The sequence below is a fragment of the Cnephaeus nilssonii genome (assembly GCF_951640355.1).
Source record: "Cnephaeus nilssonii genome assembly, chromosome: 6".
In the NCBI taxonomy this organism is placed as follows: Eukaryota; Metazoa; Chordata; class Mammalia; order Chiroptera; family Vespertilionidae; genus Cnephaeus; species Cnephaeus nilssonii.
Genome location: NC_137077.1, coordinates 14,758,468 through 14,779,568, shown reverse-complemented (window position 1 = coordinate 14,779,568; position 21,101 = coordinate 14,758,468). Strand labels below are relative to the sequence as shown.

General features: G+C 38.9%; 1 protein-coding gene across 1 annotated transcript in view; it reads right to left on the bottom strand.

Annotated features, from left to right (window-relative positions):
• Positions 1–1,594: 1,594 nt before the first annotated feature.
• Positions 1,595–21,101, bottom strand: part of SLC5A8 (solute carrier family 5 member 8) — a 40,352-nt gene continuing 20,845 nt past the window's right edge. Inside the window, exons 8-15 of the mRNA XM_079775724.1 lie at positions 17,958–18,046; positions 16,704–16,816; positions 13,739–13,806; positions 11,766–11,852; positions 8,000–8,205; positions 4,607–4,710; positions 2,009–2,088; positions 1,595–1,753 (exon numbers count right to left, since the gene is read on the bottom strand). Coding sequence (XP_079631850.1) covers positions 1,628–1,753; positions 2,009–2,088; positions 4,607–4,710; positions 8,000–8,205; positions 11,766–11,852; positions 13,739–13,806; positions 16,704–16,816; positions 17,958–18,046 — 873 coding nt within the window. The 3' untranslated portion in view covers positions 1,595–1,627. The remainder of the gene's footprint in view (positions 1,754–2,008; positions 2,089–4,606; positions 4,711–7,999; positions 8,206–11,765; positions 11,853–13,738; positions 13,807–16,703; positions 16,817–17,957; positions 18,047–21,101) is intronic.

The window sequence follows — 21,101 nt, the reverse complement described above, 5'->3', positions numbered from 1 at the left end:
CAAAATTCAATGTATGCTTACAAATATATTGATTAAAATAACACCTATACACATATAAAAAATTGGATATATTTTAAATGTTATATAAATCTGTTTTAGATAAAAGCTACTTCTTACTTTTTTTTATTTCTTAATGTTTTCAATTGGCAACCATAAATGTACAGAGTAATCTTCTCTTAATATCAGAAAATAAGCAAAAAAGTATTTAATTATATAATATTTTAATGTACTTAAATATTTCTGAAATTTTCAAATATTGCAAAGCTAAAAGTAAACACAATTCTAAACCATATCTAATGTGGGTACTGCAGGAAATAAAAATTATTGATGAAAACCTTATCAAACTCTTAGCTAGAAAGGTTGCAAAATAAACTTTGAAACTGCTATTTGAAATGTGAAAACAGAACAAAGCATATATTTAATAATTTCTGAACATTAGAGAACAACAGTAGTGTTTGCCTATGTAATTTAGCTCTTTAACAGGGTGAATGTATTAGAATTCAAGATCTCTAAGCCTATGTATCATTAAATTTAATTAATTACAAAGTAATTGACACTCAAAAATTCAACTTAATACATTCAATGTAATCATCTAACTCCATGAACTTAACCATTTTTAATCATGTACATGTCCTTGGATCACCAAATCCATGAGTACCTATGTTGAAGGTACTTCAGTCAGTAGCAGGTTCATGTGTGCTTATAATTCATAGGCTGGGCCTTAGTGAACCTGGACATGGGTCAGCATGATTCACATGAGGTGTCTCAAGACAACAGAGTAAACAGGAAACTAGGAAGGCAATCAAAGGTAAAGTGCACAATAAAATCAAAGTTGACGGGTGAGATACCAGCAATGCAGCTAAGAACCAGAGTCTAAGACAACACAAGCAGCCAGTGGCCAGGAACTCTAGCTAACAAGCATGAAGGCGTAAGAATAGAAGCACAGCGCCAAGAAGACCTTATCATTGGCCCCATGTTCTGTCCCAAACAGCATGCTTCTTGATTTCCACCTTCCTGAGCCAGAATTGGTTCCAAGGCTAATATGTGCCCTGGGCTGATAGGGGTCAATGAGAAGCAAAGATAGACACAACACAGACCTATTACTTCATTGTTCCCTAAGAATACAGTATGTAGTAGGAGGGAGAAAAGCTCTTTTCAATATTGGTTATGATTTTGGAAACCCCCCAAAACGTATATGCTAGCACCAAAAGCATGGGAAATACTTTTAATAATGCCTGAATTTAAGAATATGCTTTTTATCATTATGTGTGTGTGTGTGTGTGTGTGTGTGTGTGTGTGTGTGTGTGTGTGTGTTAGCCTTTTGGCACATAGGGAGGCATAGCTTTCATAACTATAGCTTCATGGAAATAAAAAACTGAGGGAAATGTTGATGCTGAAACTGAACTCCACAGGGGCATCGATGATTAAGTGTAAGTGAGGAAAGTCAGGACTTTGCTTTAACAACATTTTATCCCCCAAAGGTTTCCCCCAAAACACTCATGATGGACAAAATATATATATATATATATATATATATATATATATATATATATATATATGATCGAATTGTCTTAGAAAACATATAAAACTGGGCCACTGTGTACGATCATCGAGTATCACAGCTGCTTCACAAGTGAGTCCCACTGGTCCTGCCACTTGGGTCTGTGAAGTTCATTTCGATGTGGTTGAAAGCAGGATTATCGGTTCCACCTTCTTCTACTGGATGAGATTTGTAGCTTAAAACCTGCTCCTTCTAAAATAAAATGTTAACGTGGTGATTAGAGGAAAGAAACTGTTCATTCATTCAATTCTAAATAATTGTCACTACGCCTTTTCTTTTTCTAAATCAGATTTTTAGTCTGAGGGAGACATTAACAAAAACAGATCATGAAATAGGGCAAATATCTTCCTTGTCATCAGAGTTCAGAAGGGTGTAAAGACCAACTAGGAGTCTCTCCAGGTGATAAAAACAGTCATACTAATTGGAGGAAAAAGAAAGCCAACTTACCTTCTTAAAATTGTTAAAATTGAATAAAATGTCCTCTTTAGTTAATAGAAATTTTCGGTCTAAGTTTTGTTTTCTTCCTCCTGAAAAAACATATACATTATTTGCACTGTTAAAAGGCTACCTATAATTACCCAGTCCATCATACAAGCATTTAACTTGTGCACATTCGACTCTACACCACACTCATACAACACAAGGAGAAAGGAAATCGTTTAAACAGTGCTGGAGACTAGCCCACCAGGTCCCTTGCCTCAGTCTCGGTTTCTGTAAGGCTCTCACTGTGATCAGTAGGAGTTTAAGATAAGTACAAGCCAACTGCCTCATCGGGTCCTCAACTAAAGAGCGCCTCACCTGGCCCAGTACTGGTAGGAAAACTGGTTTAAAAGCATCCTTTATGACCTACCAATAAAATATCAGATCATCTGCCTCTGCTTCAGATGGTGAATTTGCCTTTCCCCAATTTGGTGGCTGTGAATATAGATGTGTGTGAAGAAATGCAGGAAATTATGAATTGCTGAATAAATTATTTAAATAAAAACCAATATGGTGATTGGTATTTGATCCAATTCCTCTACTCTAAGATTTTACTTTCGTTTGTTACCTCATCTGTGGATCAAAGAGAATGCTTTTAAAACCTTGTATCTCAAAGCGTGGTTTTCAAACTACCTCTTCTCAAGTCACCTGGGCGAAATACTTAAAATGCAGATTCCTGGACTCCAACCCAGACTGACCCAATTAGAACTTGTGGGGTGGGGCCCCTGAATTCTGACTTTTACTAAATTTCCAAAGTGATCATTATGCCCATGAATGTTTGAGAAGCACAGTCTACTCATAGAATTATTTATCCTACTTTTCTGATCAAGAAACGTACTCATGACGCACAGTACATGGTTAGGTGAAACTGAAACACTAAGTCAAATCTGTTTGGTCTGGATTCTTACAGATCCCTAGTATCTCATAGTAGATTTTAAAATATTTCCCAAGGAGCACCAGAATTTTATGTTTCTAGATTTTTTCCATGGTGCTCATTGCTGCTGTGGAGTGGGAATAAGACATTTATGAAATTCATGAAGTTGAAGTGTTTTATCACTGGACGCCTGTTCACGTGGAGAGAGCATTACTTTTTCAAACAAAGACATCACACGTGCTTGGACAGAGTGTAGAAGTTCTAACTAGTCATTTCACATTTGAAAAAGAAGGCGGTGCCTTCCCCTAGTTTGATTGCTGTGGATGTACATGTGTGAGGGAGCGTAGGAAATGAGAGCGCCTGGCACTTCCCACCAACTCCACACTACTCCCCTGGTCTGGGCCACTGTGATCGCTCACCTGGATTACTGCAATAGCCTCCTACCTGTCCTCCTTCCCTTACAGACTATTCTCAAGGCTGGATCAGAGTGCTCCTTTGAGAATTATTGGAAAATTGGAAAAAAAATATCCCATGTAGTAGACCTAATAAGCACAGAGACAGAAAATAGGAGAGAAAAGGTAAGAAAATTAGAACTGTCCAAGACTCAAACATTTGACAAACAGAATTTCCAGAAAGAGGAAACAGAAAATAGCAGGAAATTACAAATGTAATAATGAAGGAAAATGCCCTAGAACTGAAGGACACGGGTCTTCAGATTGAAAGGACCTTACTGAAGGCCTAGGGTTGTCATTGTGAAGTGGGTCCCATGCAAAGGGTCAGCAGGTGGCATGGCACTGGCATTCTCAACAGAAACATAGCAAGCTAGACGGAAATTAAGACATCCTCTCAGAAACAAGAGTTCTTTTCAACCTAGGATTCTCCACTCAAACAGTCAAGCATAAGGGAGAATTAAAGACACTTTTTTCAGGCATGCATCATTTCCAAAATCTCCTCTCTTTTCCATCTTCTCCATTTAATTAAGGGGGTCAACAATAATTAGGAGTCCTGGGATGCAGATGGCAGGGAATCTAACACAGGAGGGAGACCAAGGGAATTCATGGCGTGAGGACAAATGAAGTTCCAGGACAACAGTTCTATATCAATCCAAGAGAACAGTGTATACTATGTGTATTATCAATCTGATTTTTTAAAATCACTTTTTAAAGTTGATGCACATCCAAAAATAGCCTTCACATACCATTAGATATAAAGATTACAATCATTATTCCTTACATGTGTGTACTCCTTTATACTATACAAAGGTCAGTATGGGATAATGACACAGGGTTGTTGTAACAATATATGTAAAACCCATAGCATTGTGGTAGCCATGTATAATTTCTTTCAAGCATTTTATTTTTGTCTGAAAGCAACCTGTGAGATAGGCAGGTCAATTATTATTATTATTATTATTATTATTATTATTATTATTATTCGCATTTCACACAAAAGGTAGCTAAGGCTCAGAGTAGCTATATAGATTTCTCCAAGTTCATGCAGCTAGCAAATAGCAGAACAAAGACTCAAACAGAGATGAGTCGTCTACTTTCAAATTCCCCATGTAAAATGGAACAAATAATCAAACTAGCTGTTAATAGGACTATAGTGAAATAACATAAATAATAAAACATATATAGTAAAAACTGATGTCGAGGTAAAAAGTACAACAGTACTAATGTTTAGATAGTTACCTGTTGGTAAACTGACAAGTATTCCCACGAATAATGTTACCAGAGTTCCAAGGGTGCTGAAGTATAGATACGATAAAGAATACCAGTTATCCATCAGTGGAGTCCTAAGAGAGAGAAAAGCAAAACTGTCAGATTTCATGTAATGCTGCTGGCAACTAAGAGTGTCAATAACCCTCATGGCAAGGTCAAAATATAATATTTAATAATGATTTTAATGTCATAATCTGCTGTCCCAATTTCATCTTATTGGTTCAGGGATTAAAAGTATGACTTAACTTTAACCCTATACTAAATGTCCATGTGTATTCATTCAACCATGATGGATGTCTCGGGCACTATTCTAGTCACTGGAAAGTCTATCATTAAAAAGGTAGATAAGGTTTCTGCCCTCATAAAGCTTACATTCTAATGGGGAGATAAATACAATAAGCAAGGAAACTAATTAATAAATATAATAATTTCCCCTGATGGAAAACACCATAAAGAAAAGAAAACAAGGTCACGTGACATTAGCAGGTGGAAAGAGGGAGGGACACTCTAAGATGTGGTCAGACAAAGCCTTTGTGGAGAAGTGACATTTGAACTGAGATCTGAATAACAAAGAGTTCTTGAAGAAAGCATCCTAGCGAGGGGTAAACACCAGCAGCCTGAGGCACCATGAGGAACTTAAAAAATAAAAAACTGAATCTGGGTAACTGAAACCCCGTAGCTAGGCAACCAAAGGGTGTCTTATTTCATCTCCAGTGATGCTGACCTAGGCATGACTTCCTAAGATGTCATGTGGCTTTAGTCCTTCATGCCTTTGCCTATGTTGTTTCTCCATTCTGCATATACACTCCTTCCTTTAGTCCCTTCTGCCCAGCCTTGTTCACCTGATTAACTCCTGCCCATGTAATATCACTCTAAGATGGTTTCCTTGACTCCACCCAGGAATAGGTAGGCCCTTCCGCCTCCTGGATCCCATGACAGCCTAGGAATACCACTTATCTCAGCGTACTATTTAATCATTTATTTTCTCTCTTTTTTTTCGTGTTTTAAATCTTTGTTGTTGAAAGTATTACATATGTCCCCTCTCTCTCCCATTGATCTCTCCCACCCCGCCTTAGGCCCCTACCCCAGTTCCCCACCACCTGTGTCCGCAGGTTATGTATATTTGCATAGGAGTTTATTGGTTGATCTCTTCCCCCCCAAAACACCACCTTCCCCTGCCTTCCCTCTGAGGTTTGACAGTCTGTTCGATGCTTCTATGAGCATGGACGGACCTGGAGAGCATTATGCTAAGTGAAATAAGCCAGTCAGAGAAAGATAAGTGTCACATGATCTCACTCATATGTGGAATCTAATGAACAACATAAACTGATGAATAATAATTTATTTTCTTGTCCAACTTTCCTTCTGCTCATTTTCTGTGACAAAAATAATATCCCAGACCTTCTCTCTCGAGCCAACCTCTGTATGCTTCAAGTGGTACATCTCTAAAGTTTCTGTGCTAATCCACACTCCAACTCTGTTTATATACATTCTTTTAGCAATTATTTATCAGGTTTTTATTAGCTATTTAACAGGTGCTAGTCATTATATGTATTTTGTTTACTGAATTAATTGTTTTGTGTATATTAACACACTCTCTCCAGCTAAATTTTAATTTCCTATAAGGCAGGAACCACAGTGAATGTGAGGGGAAATTTTTCTATGGACATTACATAAATAGCCAGCTCAGGGCTGAATGCACAGTTCATGCTCAAAACTTCTTATTTATTAGCTGAGTTATTTTATAAATAAGCTAACACATAAAAGCAATTATTATGGTACCAGGCACACAGTAAAACTCAGTGAATTTATTTGTTTCAGGAATCCAAAAAAACATTTTTTTTAGAATCTTAAATTAAGAGAGATATTTACAAAATCAGAACAAATGATAAGCAAAATTGTAAATACAAAGAACATCCTGCACATCCACCTCCTTACCCTTTCACTAATATTTTTTCCCCGACTGACTCTCTCTAATGAGATCCCAACACGCCCCTCAGTAGTGCTTTCATGCTTGTCCAGACCATTCCCTGCATTTCCTTACCCCTCTTGGCACAGCAGCCCACCTAGTCAAATCTCTCTAAACATGCCCCAGGCTCTGAAACTACCTGGAGTCTCTATCTTATGGAGTTCCAGCCCTGAACTCCCACTGACAAGCATGCTCATAGCTGAGATCCCTCTAGGACATGAGTCACTAATCATGGTCACATGACTTCTCTCAACGGTGTTCCATTTTGAGAGAGAGATACCATGTCTTGTCCCCAAGGGAATGATTCTGTAACGCTTTCATTCTAGGTAACCTGGAACCCAGTTAATACTTTGAGGGAGGTGGCCTCATTTTTCCAGTCCTTGGACATGTCTTTAGTTTTATGCTTTCAGGCCGGACATTTACACAATTGACCCTCCAAGAACGCAGAGGTTGGGGCTCCAGCCATCTGCTCAGTCAAAAATCTGTGTATAACTTTTGACTCTCCCCAAACTTAACTCGAATAGCCTTACCAATAGCATAAACAGTCAATGAACACATATTTTGTATGTTATATACTGTTTTTATAGAATAAAGTAAGTTAGAGAAAAATAGAATATTATTAAGAAAATCATAAGGAAGAGAAAATACATTTACAGTACTGTATGCATTCACTGAAAAAAGATCTGTGTATAAGTGAACCTGCACAGTTCAAACTTGTGTTGTTCAAGGGTAAACTGTATACCCACTAAAGAAAGCCTTGCCCTCACATCCACTATATAATAAAACACTCATCTACCAACAGGTCTACATCATTGCATTAAATCGGACAGCATCAGTATCCAGAAGCTCAAAAGTGTACTGCGTGCTGAAAACCCCAGCACAAAGAACTCAGATGCAGTTCATTGCTAGTGGTCTAAAGACTTTGGATCTGGACAAATAGCAACTTTCAACACATGTAGATAATTATAGCTTTTAATCAGCAAAGGCTATACTTCAAAGACTGTATAAGTAATATTTTTTTTCATAATTGAGCTTTTCATATTAAAAGTTTTTCAGCTGACAAAGACAATTTTTCATCCCAATAGAGCTGGTATTTCATAGAATTTACCTATAATGGAATTTTTGTTGTTGTTGTTACTATTAAAGTCTTCTCTGGATCTGTAGGTGAGGCAGAAGTTTCTACAGAAACTAGAAAATGTGGTGTGTGTTTTTTTGTTGTTGTTTGTTTTTTGCTATTTCTGAACAAAATATTATAGCCAGAAAGCCCCATGAGTTCTACTCCTTTCAGAATTATGCAAAAATCACTGTTGCAGACATGACAAAAAGTAACTAGGGTTCTCTACCTGTCACATATATTTTTTAAAATTATCACATTATAAAGCTTAATTCAATACCTTTCAACGTTGTGTGCTTGAAAAGCACTAGTAGAAAATGGCATTGCTGTGGTTGTCATCCAATTCGACCCATTGTGTGTGTTGTTACAGCCATAGGTTTCAAGGCTTAGTGGCATGGTTCTCTCGGGAAGTGGGGGATAGAGTTGAGCTCCAATTCCGACCCAGAAAGAAGCAGCAAATCCAGCCATCAGACCAACAAGTGCTCCCTGCAAAACAAGAGTGTTTTTAAAAGAAAAACAATTCCATTTGCTTCGAGATGGAAATTAACATTAGAAGGTTAAGCTCAACATGGTCTAAGGCAAATTTACCAGCTTCCTCGTAAAACTGTTCCCCCCAAAGATCCCTACCTCTTGTCAAGGGCCGCATAGGCTCATGATCCCTCAGCCCTGAGGACGCTGTAACCACATTCCCTTTCTTCGTATCTAACTATCTAGCCCATCACCAATTCATGCCCCCTTTTTTTTTTTTTCGTATGTCTCATACTTGCATTTCTACCACTCTGTTTCTATGGCCAGCACTCTGCTCTGACCTTGTCTCTTCACATCCAAATTACTACAACAGGGCCGTAGCTGACTCCAGGCCAACTCTAGTTTTATTTAATCTGTGAACAAATGGCATGCCATGTGAGCCACAGACTGTGAAGAAAAGAGCATACACAGAGTTTATTCCTACACTTAACACTGTGCATGACTGCAACTGTGCTACCAGGTAATTAGGGGGGAAATGACTGCAGTGGTGCATACAACCATGCCAAATCTTTCTAGAGATAATTGGAGATGTCCTCTCCAAAGGCATTTGGTCTCCCAATCCGTGGGAGACTTGGGTCCTCCACCCCTGCCTTTTATCAGTAACCCAGGTGTTCTGCCAGCCCTTGAGGGATTTAAGCCCTACTTCCAAATGATGGGGACAAAAACAAACCTAGAGCCTGGAAGCCCCTTCCTCTGTGGTGGAATTTCCCCCTTTCTTTAAGAATAATGATCAGAGAGGGCAGCCTTACCTCAGGCTCCACAGAGGACAGGAGAGAATATTTGAAGTAAGGGGGAAAACATGAGCAAAATCATGTTTTCAAAATCATAGGGTTTGAAAAAACAACAATGGTGCATTGATGGGAGAATGAGAAGGCTGCTGACCAGATCACAGGATTTATTTTGGGGACAAGGACTGTAAGCCTTTTCATTAAGTTGTGAACCCTAGAAAGCAGAATTAGGTTTCTTTATTTTTGATGCCCTGGCACTTAGCACAGTGCTAGACATACTGTAAGCAGGCAATAAATATATATTTTAAATAATATGAAGTTGAAATAGGTTGGCCAGCTGTTGACAGGCCAGACTTGCTTTCTCTCAGCTTTGTACATGACTAGACCAAGGACACATCCTATATAATCCTATATAATAAAGAGGTAATATGCAAATTGACCATCACACCCTCACAAGATGGCTGCCTATGACCAGGCCAGCAGGGGGGTTAGTGAGTGACGACCAAATGACTGAACAAGCAGGCTGTGTGGGGCAACCAGGCCAGCATGGGGGCCATGAGGAGCAACCAGGCCACCAGGGGGGGCAGTTGGGGTGACCAGGCTGGCAGGGAAGGGGCAGTTGGGGGAGACCTGGCAAGCAGCGGGGGGCATTAAGGGTGGCCAGGCCAGCAGGGGGGTGCTGTTTAGGAGTGATCAGGCCGGCACACAGGGGAAGTGAGGGGTGATCAGGCTAGCAGGGTTGGCAGTTAGGGGCAACCAGGCAGGCAGGCAGGTGAGCAATTAGGAGCCAGCAGTCCAGAATTGTGAGAGGGATGTCCGACTGCCGGTTTAGGCCCAATCCCAGGTACATCCCCGGGGGGTCCCGGATTGGAGAGGGTGCAGGTTGGGCTGAGGGGACACCCCCCCCCCGTGCACAAATTTCATGCACCAGGCCTCTAGTAAAATTATAAAACCCATGTAGGCAGAAATATTCAGTGTTCTCTCCTCTCAGGACAGATCTAAGCCCATAAATATTTATTGAACAAATAATAAGTAAATGAGTGAATGAGAGGGTGGGAAAGAAAGAGAAAAAGAGAGAGAAAGAGAAGCAAAGGGAGGAAGAGAAGCAAAAGAAGGAAGAAGAGAAAGAGGGAGGAAAGGAGGAAGTCTATTCTAAGGTGAGGGTAGATATTCTGCTGGTGAAAAATGTGAATATAGTAAAGAAGAAGAACTTTCCCCGTTTTATAAAAAACTAGAGGCCCGGAGCATGAAATTCATGCGCGGGCCTGAGTTCAGGGCCATCTTCTCCAGCTGCCCACAGCCATCCCCGCCCCCCGCCCCCCCCCCACCCCGGTTCCCTGTTCGCCATCAAGTGATGGGTGCTTGATGGCCAGAGGAAGGGACCGAGAGGTGGTCAGTGCACCTCACAGTGACTGGTCAAGCGGTCGTTCTGGTCATTCTGCCACTAGAGTCAATTTCCATATCACCCTTTTATTATATAGGATACTACTATCTTATTTTTCTTTAAAAAACACACACCATGTTGGACCTACAGCTTTTCTGGAGGCAACTCATGGTGGAAATGTCAAAAACCAAAAGAGTAATTTTTTTAAATTTCAGATACTCAACAAACCACTATGCATTTCATAATGCAAAGAGTCTAATCAAAGCTTTAACATTCTAAGGTAGACACAAACCACTCTCTTTCATTAAAATTAATTTCTAGCCGAAACCAGTTTGGCTCAGTGGATAGAGCGTCGGTCTGCAGACTCAAGGGTCCCAGGTTCGATTCCAGTCAAGGGCATGTACCTTGGTTGCGGGCACATCCCCAGTAGGGGGTGTGCAAGAGGCAGCTAATCAATGTTTCTCTCTCATCGATGTTTCTAACTCTCTATCCCTCTCTCTTCCTCTCTGTAAAAAATCAACAAAATATATTTTTAAAAAATTAATTTCTAACAAACTAGCTTTTTATATAATACTTCATTGAGAATAATTAATAATAGTGGCAGTAAAGTCCTTATTAGTATCTGCCTTACTAACTCCTAATACATTATTAGGGACATTGAATTCTAAATGTAAAGTCATAGTTCTATGGTTATTCTCCATTTGTCTAAAACAACCATATACAGGATCAGTTTTTCCTGAACTTCATCTTCTGGCAAGACTGGACCAGTGGACTTTTGCCTGACTTTCAGATACATAATTTCAATTTCATTTATTCCAAACAAAATTTACTTCTTCAAAGCACTGATATATCAATGTAGAAGAGCAGGCCTACTCCCTTTTTTGGTTATTATTCCCAATTATGATCACCCCTTTGGGGCTAGAACCATGTTGTTGGAGCTACAGCTTTAAATATCAGGAGTAGAAACTTCCTGGCCAACGTGGTGAAGACTTCAGTGCTCCTCTTTGCTGTATATTCAGAGGTATCCTCCTCTGGATATTCACAGGTATCCTCCACTCTATCATCCTTAAACCTCTCATATCTGAGTCTGTCAATCTCCTTCTTTAATTGCTAATTATTAATTTTCAAAAAGGGCAAAAAGATAAATGCACAAGAAATGTTGCCCCTTGGTTATAGTATAAATATTTGAAATTGCACTATATTGTTCTGGCAGCTTCCATGGAGCTTCACAAATGCAGGATCCAGTGGATAGAACTTCAATGTACAAGCCAGCAAAGTTGATATGAGTGATCTAAGTCATTGAGACAAGTCACTAATATGGATAGCATCTTTACAACTGAGAAAAAGTTGCAAAGCTGCTAATGTATTTTGGAAAGAAAGCTTTACACATATTCATTTATACTTACAATTGAGTTGGCAAAGGGAACCAAAATGCCCAAACTAAACAAGCCCAGGAGTGGTCCACCAATCATGCCAATTATGCTGAGTGCTGCCTGCAAAAATAATAAGGCCAGCAATTAGAAATCTCAAATCCAGAGTTAAAATGATTCAAAGTAATTTCATCAGGATGAGGATTTAAGGTATTCAGGCTCCTCCACAAAAGCATGGCAGCCTTGTCATTGGCAAAGAGATCACGCTTCTTAGTCTCAAGTACCCATATGCTCCTTCAGGTACCCTGATAAGGGAAGCAAAAGGTAATGGTGGTGGAGACCCAGAAGACAATGGGAGCTCCCATAAGAATACATAAGTCAACAGTGACATCACTCCTCCCAACCTTGTTCTCCTAGACCAGTGGCCGGCAAACTGTGGCTCACGAGCCACATGCGGTTCTTTGGCCCCTTGAGTTTTTAGCAAAGGCCAGCTTAGGAGTACCCTAATTAAGTTAATAACAATGTACCTACCTATATAGTTTAAGTTTTAAAAATTTGGCTCTCAAAAGAAATTTCAATCGTTGTACTGTTGTTATTTGGCTCTGTTGACTAATGAGTTTGCTGACCACTGTCTAGACCTTAATAATCAATTACATCACACCTTTGTACTTTGATAGCCTCAAAATTCTTCTCAAAACAAGGTTGCACATAAGTACCACAGATGGCAAAATAAAACCAATGCTATCTTTGGTTCCCTAAGTATGGAACTAGAATGAAAAAGGTCATTTAAAAGTAGATTGATCAAATCATCTAGAAAGAGATTTAAATCTAATTGACTAATTGCAACCTTTGCTTTGGTGATAGTGAAAAAATTTTACAATGTGAGGAATGGAGAAATGCAAATAGCTGAAACTTCTAAGAGATCTGTGTTCCCAATAATCAAATAGCTAGTTTTTGAGAGTGACAGAACCATAAAAGAAGCATCAGGGACACTCTAATTTGTCCACAGAGAAAAAGCCTCCCTTATGAACTAGGCAGGGCTGTGGATACTCGTGACAAAGAATGTGTTTGAGGAGGATGTGGACTCATGATACAATCCTAAGGCGTCAGGTCACAGCTTCTCTCAAGGCCAATCTCAAAAGGTCACATATTATGTGGTTCATGTCTGTAACATTCTTGACATAGCAAAATTACAAAAACGAAAAACAAAGTAGTGGTTGCCAGGGGTTACGGAGGAAGTAGGGGCAGGAGGAAGTGGAAGTGGCTACAGAAGTGCAATATGAGGGATCCCTGTGGTGATGGAAATGTGCCATCTCTTGACTGTACCAATGTCAATATCCTGGTTGTGATGTTGTACTGTTTTGCAAGATGTTACCTTTGAAGGAAGGTAAAAGCGTGTATATGAGATCTCTGGATTACTTCTTATAATTACACTAGAGGCCTGATGCATGAAATTCATGCAAGAGTAGGCCTTCCTTCCCCCGGCTGCCGGCACCAGCTTCCGTCTGGACCCGGGACCCAGGCTTCCCTCGCAGCCCCAGCTTCATCTGGCAGGTTGTCCGGTCTAAGTAGCATATTACGCTTTTATTATTATAGATGTAAATTTACAATGATCTCATAATTTACAATGATCCCCACAACTTTCTCAAAATAGAAAGTTTAGCCCAGCCAGAATGGTTCAGTGGTTGAGCGTCGACCTATGAACCAGGAGGTCATGGTTTGATTCCCAGTGAGGGCCCATCAGCCTTCAGGAGGCAGCTGATTGAAGATTCTCTCTCATCATTGATGTTTTTATCTCTCTTCTTCTCCCTTCCTCTCTGAAATCAATAAAAACATTTTTTTTTTAAATAGAAAGTTTAATTTAAGAAATTTTTAAGAATTTGGTCACTTCTGTTCCATGATATGTCTATGTGTTAAATATATAAAAAGAGAACTCTGGAAGGATGGTCACATCAGCATTAAAAACAAAAAGTGATTATGAGTCAAAGCTTTGAGGAGTCAGCTCTTACCTGCAACAAAGCTCCCATTAGTGATGCCAAAGCAGCCATTCCAATACACAGGACTCCAAACAGCACACCTGGATGGACGATGGCAATACCAGTGTAAAATCCAGACCCAGAGGATTAGAATTCTCAACAGAATAAATCATCACACCTTTGATTCAAAGTGGGAAATCTGACTGTGGTGAAGAATGGCCGAATACTACAGAGCCAGCTAAAAAAAAGGAAAGGGGTGTTTTCCTACAGAATCAGCAGTGTGTAAGGAAGAAAGAAAATCCCGACATTGTGTTCGAGGATTAATTACAACATTAGGTTATATAAGTAAAGAATCCCTAGAATTAACGATAGGGATTTTAAAGCTAAGAACTATTGTATTAGTAATCTAATCCTCCACAACATTTTTTTTTTTTTTTTTTTTTTTTTTTTTTTTTGGTAAAGGAAGGCTCAGATCTTTGTTTTCAGTTTGCCAAAAATAGAACAAATTCAACTCCACTCTGTACAACATGGTGGGGGAGGGGAGTAATAAACATCGGAAATGAGAGTCTTCTGACTTTCAGTGTTCATTTTTTCTGGGAAGTGGCAATCCACGCAGAGGGGTGGTTTAGGACCTTAAGCCCTCTCGTAATCTCCACCCACAGGCCCAAGCCTTTCCTGTTAAGGTAGCAAAAAAAGGCAGCTTCAAGATAAGTATCATAGCCCCCCTTTGGCTAAATTTTCTCCCCAAACTTGTTTATAGAAAGTCACAAGTCACCACTGGTAGCCAGATTTTTTTGACTTTCAGCATTTTCCAGATTTTCTCCAAGTACAAGTTTTACTATTTAAATTATAGGAAAACTTACCCCACCCCCCAATTTTCTTTTTCAAGACTTCCATTCAGCAAAAATCGCCTGATGTTAGTCAATATAATTTCCCACACATAAAATTCAAAATATAGAAAAATAAATGAGAAATTTGAGCATCATACAATTAGTGCATTTCTTATATTATGTTATTTCTATCTTACACTAAACTTCACACCCTTGTTAAGTATATTGGGCAAATAATCTGGAAAACCTTACATTAATTTATTGCAAAGAGCTCCTATTGCAATGATTTTTATGCCTCTGAATCCTAATGTAAATAGTATTAGCTTGGTTCTTCTCCATTTGGTAGCTCGTGAACAGTCACCATTGTGGATTTTGGTATTCAAAGTTAATGAAAGCACAGTCCAATCATCTGCCATATTCTTCTCTATGAAGTCCTTACTGTAAAACCTTGAGATAATCATCTATATATATAAAAGACTACTATGCAAAATGTCCCCTCAGGAGTTTGCTCACTATGATGTGCGTTGACCACCAGGGGGGCGGCGTGGAGAGAAGGAAGGTCCTGGCTGGCAGCCAGAAGGCCCCAATTGGCCCTGATCACTGGCCAAGCCTAGGGACCCTACCCATGCACGAATTTCATGCACCGGGCCTCTAGTTTAATATAAATCTCATTATTAATCATCAGCAGTATTCTTCTTTGAGCACCAGCTAGTGCCTCTTATTTTATATGCATTATCTCTAAACCTAATAGTAAATATTTTTCCCTATTTCCCATATAAAGAAACAATAGTGTGGTGAAGGCCTGGTTGGGGGAGGGGGGGCTGGATGGAAAGGGGTAAAGGGGGGGGAAAATGGGGGACATCTGTAATATTGTCAACAATAAAAATTATATATTAAAAAAAAGAAACAGAGGCTCAAATGGGTTATTGAGTTTGCTCAAGCCTAATAGTAAATTAATGAAGTAACATGGGGTTTATCTAGCTTCCAAAGCTTCTATTTGTTCTACTAAATCACCCAGCTTCAACAATCCTGCAATGAGCCAGTTTAAGTACGCTTCAGGAAACACTGTATCATTATGAAATTATGCTCCAGGATTAAATACTATTTACATTTAGGGGACAATGGGGAATATAAATTAAGTACTTGCTACAGGCTCTAGTCAAGACAATTATATATAGAAGTATGGGTCAAAACAGGCTATTTACAAGTTCTTTGATAGTCTATCAGCATTATTGTGCTAAGATTAAAGATTCTTTTTTTTAAATTGTTAATCATTTATTCTTTTCTTTTAATATATTTTTATTGATTTCAGAGAGGAAGGGAGAGTGAAAGAGAAATATAAACATCAATGATGAGAAAGAATCATTGATCGGCTGCCTCCTGCACGCCCCCCTACTGGGGATCAAGACCGCAACCCGGGCATGTGCCCTTGACTGGAATCGAACCTGGGACCCTTCAGTCTGCAGGATGATACTCTTTCTACTAAGCCAAACCAACTAGAGCTGTTAGTCATTCATTTCTAAAACATGTATACCCAAGATGTCAAAATGAAGAATGAAGTACACTAGGGAGATTTCTTTGAGTCAGATATTACATGTGAGTCATCTGGGAACCTTTCCATTCAAGCTGATATTTAACCCCAATTCAGGTTCTATAATCTAAGAATAGAACATGAGCATTCCTTGCATGATTTTATAGACCCTCTCTAGGACCATTTATGTGTGCAGATGGAACAGACAATCAAGTCAGGTCAAAAGTCACAATGCTCTGTTTCTTTATCTTCGTTCATACAATTAGACAGCTCCTTAGATAATATAGAAAAAGTGTGGCTATTGGTTCCAAACTAGGATATTTCTTAAAATTTTGGTCTAAAGTTGAAAAGGAAAAGGGTTGAATGGTTTTTCTCCTTTGGCTAAGATTTTAACACATTTGGTTTGAAAGAAAATAGGAAAGGAAAGGCAAATAGAACCCATGGAAATGGTTCTTTGGGTTCCTGACAATGAACTGTTTGATGTGTCTCCCAAATCTTGATGGCAAATATGTCATAGGCATACATATATGCATATATTTACACTCAGAGGTTCTTACTCTGAATCTTCCATGGGGAAGAGTATTTCTAAAATTTGACTCCCAGAGCTAAAAAATGGAACTGTGAAAATGAAACTTACTCATTCCTTGAGAAATCCAAGAGAGAGATCTCTCGGACAGCGAGCTGAAGTTAGGTTTGACTAAATCTTCCACAGTTACTGCTGCTAAGGCATTAATACTGGAGGACACTGTGCTGTAAGGGAAAATAAGACTTTTGATTTAGAATATTTAAACTTTAAAAGATTTTAAGTGAGAATGAGAAAGAGAAAAACACATTACTTCTGAAATAGAACTAGATTTCTACTATATTAGTTTTAATGATCACAGCATCCTCTTTTGAACACTGTTATCCAAGAATGATTCAGGCAACACTCATAGGCTTAGAAGTAAAAAAAAAAGGATAATTTAATATTGCTTCCATGTTGCAATTAATCCTCAGTGTCTATGGAAAGAATCTACATAGATTATGCAGTATTATTATATAACTAGTAGCCCTAGGCATGAATCCGTGCACCAGTAGTTCGCCAGTAGCTCGCTGCCGCCTTCCAGTAGCTCTCTGCCCGCTGCTCCACCCTCCTATAGCTCCCTCCATCTCCTCACCCCTCCTCATAGCTTACAGCCCTGCCCCCTCCTGTAGCTCTCCGCCGCCCGCGTGTAGCTCACTGCCCCACCCGCCTGCTGATCCGTGATCCAATCGTTACTCGGTTGGTCATTACGCTTCACAGAGTAACGACCAATTGCATATTATATCTTTATTATATAGGATGACTTTAAAACATACTTTTCTATGTGCACAGAAAGACTATCTTCATAAGTCCTCACTAACGTATGCCATAAATATAAATAATATTAATTTCCTGGTTCCTCACCAACATATGCTATAGTTTGTTAATAAGAATTCCCTGGAGCAAACACAGAAAGAAAGTGAAATGAGTCAGTTCAAATACAAATATATTATTCAGCATGTAAATAGGACATTTTAATTCTAATTTTCCATCTGACCACATTTTAGCCATTTTATGTATATTTTAAACCAAGACTGTGGGCACCCATTTTTGATAATTAGTGAAAGCCACCATCACTCATCACCATTATTGTGACCCTACAGGGTACATGATAGTGTATTAGATAGTAGGGACCAAGCTAAAGTGGAAACTGATAACAGACTGCTAGCCCATAGAGATAAGTCGGACCGACAGAGGATACTGAAGCAGACTGTCTCCCTTGGGCCATTTGTGCCCATGTCTAGAATTCAGTTTTATCCAATAAAATATCCAATAAAAAAGAAAGATCTCAACAAGGAAACCATGTATTACTAGAGTCACAGTACATACCTTAATGTTCCACTGTAAGCACAAGCCACAAAAAGTCCGGGAAGTCCTGGGTAATCTTGCAGAATGTCCAGGACCAAATAAGGCATGAGCTGAAAAATTCCAAAATTTACTCCTGAGTACTATATGCTACCAAATAAAATTCATCAATGCCTCATTTATTCTGTGTTTTTGGAGAACTAAAGGTAGCTATTCCACAAAATTGAAATTTCCAAATATCTAAAATTAAATTTTTTTTAACTGCTAAGACGTAAAGAAGAGCATAGCAGTTAAAGCTACAGGCTCAGACGTGGCTCTTTTTACTTAATTTCTCTGAGCCTCAGTTTCCTCATCTGTAAAATAAGGGTAATAATACAAACCTCATAGAGTTGCTATAAGAGTTAAAGTAGATAATCTATGTAAAGCTGTTAGTGCAGTATATGGAATATAGTAGATGCTTACTAAAAGGTAGCTATTCTTATTCTTTGAAATAATAAATTGACTTAAAGGAAATAGTTTATACACCTCTGTGCTTAAGTAAGCAGCAGTTACTTAACGTAACCTTACTTGATGACTCAAGGCTATCCTTGTGAACTTCAATCACTGCCCAGGACTGAAAGTGTAATTACAGTAGCGTGAGACACAGTGATAAGTGGAGAGTAATGTCAGTAAATACCTGCCTTCTTTTTAAAAAGTTCCTGACACCTCCCTAGCTGGTGTGGCTCAGTTGGTTGGAACCTTGTCCTATACACCAAAAGGTTTCGGATTTGAGCCCAGTTGGGGGCACAAACAGAAAGGCAACCAATTGATATCTCTCGCTCTCTCTCTCTCTCTCTCTCTCTCTCTCTCTCTCTCTCTCCTCTCTCAAATCTGTAAGCATGTCTTTGGGTAAGGATTAATAAAAACAATAAAAGTTCCTGATACCAACTTATTTTTGATAAATTACTTTAAAAAGTAAATATTAAATAAGGATAGGAAGGTGTATGACTTCAGCACTGTGCTACATGGCAATCTTTTGGCAAAATTTATTTTTCTTTTTGTTAATCCTCACCCAAGGATATATTTTTCCCCAATGAGTTTTAGAGAGAGTAGACGAGAGGAGGGAGAGACAGAGAGACACATCAATTGGTTACTTCCCACATAAGCCCTTACCAGGGCTGAGCCTGCAACCAAGGTACCGCCTTTCACAGGATCAAACCCAGGACCCTTCAGTCCGCAGGCTGCCGCTTTATCCACTGAACCCAACAGGCTAGGGCAACAAAAATGATTTTTAAATCAAAAGGGGCCTAAGTGGATAATTTTCCGGAAAAAAAAAATGTCCTCTCATTTGCATTGCAACATTGCTCCCTTCTCCCATAGTACAGAGTGGATGAAGCCCCTACCTTATCAGACTCTTTGATTTCATTCAACAAAGGTCAGTGGTTGGGATATGGAAGAACATCCTCCTCTGTTTCAAGGGCATGAACTGAATTCTCTTAGCAATGCTTCTTCCCTCATGTTCTCCAAAGCTTACTAACTCTTTATTCACAGAAAATGAGAATAGCACTTCTCTATGAGATTAAGACCCGATTTTTCTAAGATATCTTACAAGTTTAACTTCAAGCAATATTCTCTACCTAAGCAAAAGTAAAGCATCTACTGTTAGTGTTATAATGAGATCTAAAATCCTCTATCCTGTCATCAACTTTTCTCAAAATCTTTGGTGTAGTATTTCATATCCTGAATGTTCCTCTCGGGTATAGGCAAAATCAACGAGGTAAGGCTGACTAGAGGAAATTAGTAAAACTATATCTAGGTAGTAATCCTCCCTCCTCAGGGTGAGCTCCTGCAGAGGGTAGCAGAACCATATCTTTACATTCCTCAGTTGAGATGTCCCTATCATCTTCTACTGACTGGGCCTTATCTGTATTGCATCCCCCGTGAAATCTTAACTGAAATAACAACACATTACTGGAAACATCCTGTAAGGAGAAAACCTTTTTATTTTTCAGAAAGTTGGCACACACTCTCTATGTGATCTGTGTATGTGTACAAGTCTCTTAGAAGCTTTTTATAACAAGGAGCCTCAAGGTTAGGAAGTTGTAATATGTGTGGTTTTTTTTTGGGGGGGGGGGGTAGTTTGCTCAGGGTAAGTGGAAGGCATATTAGAGATATATTTTTTTTAATCTCTTTTGTCTTCATGTTACAAACTACAGACATTAAAGGTTGACAACAACAAAAAAAATCACAAATATTCTTGACTAGAGAGAATATAATGGAAGAGTGCTTCCATCTTCAGAGTAAACATGATTCTTAGATTCTCTGGGAAAATAGGAAAGATCTGTTTATCAAAAGGAGGGCATGTGTTAAGAGAGGACTGAGATATACAGATCAAGAATGCTCTCATTTTTCTAATCCCACAAATTATATCTTTCTGGGAATATGTTATGCATTTGCACCAATATAAAATTCAGCCTATCTTCAATTCTAATGAGTCCCCTGGACACTCGATTGACAGGCGAGTCTTAGAAAATAATTGTGGCAAGAACTAAGAGAACTCAGGCTTTGTACTCTGGTAGACCCGGGTTTGAATTCTACCTACACTTTCTGAAAGATGACATATGGCATAGAGGTTCAAAGTTAGGACTCTGTTGGAGGTCTGCCTGCGCTTCAATCCTGACTCCAGGTTTGCCAGCTGATTACTTAATTTCTCTGTGCCTCCTTTTCCTCATCTTTAAAAGGAAGATAATCATAGAACCTACCTCAGAGTGTAGCTGTGAGAATTACAAGTTGAAATTTATACAAAGCACTTATGATAGTGCCAGACCCATGGCAAGTATTTTTTATGAGTGTTTGCAGCTATTCTTATTTATTAGCTATGTGACCTTGGGCAATTTCTGTAACCTGAGATTCATTCATTCCCTTATCTGTAAGATTAGAATCACAAGGGTGTGAGACTGAGATAAAGCAGGCAAGGCTCATGGCACAGAATCTCATCACATAGTTGATATTCAGTAAATGGTCACTCACTCCATCCATTTTTCTGTCATTTAAAAACTGAAAGGTAAGGAGAATATAGTCAATAATAATGTGGTACGTTTGCAAGATGACAGATGATCACTTGAATTAGTAGGATGATCACACTGTATGGTATAAAAATGTCAAATTGATACCATTGTAAATAACTTG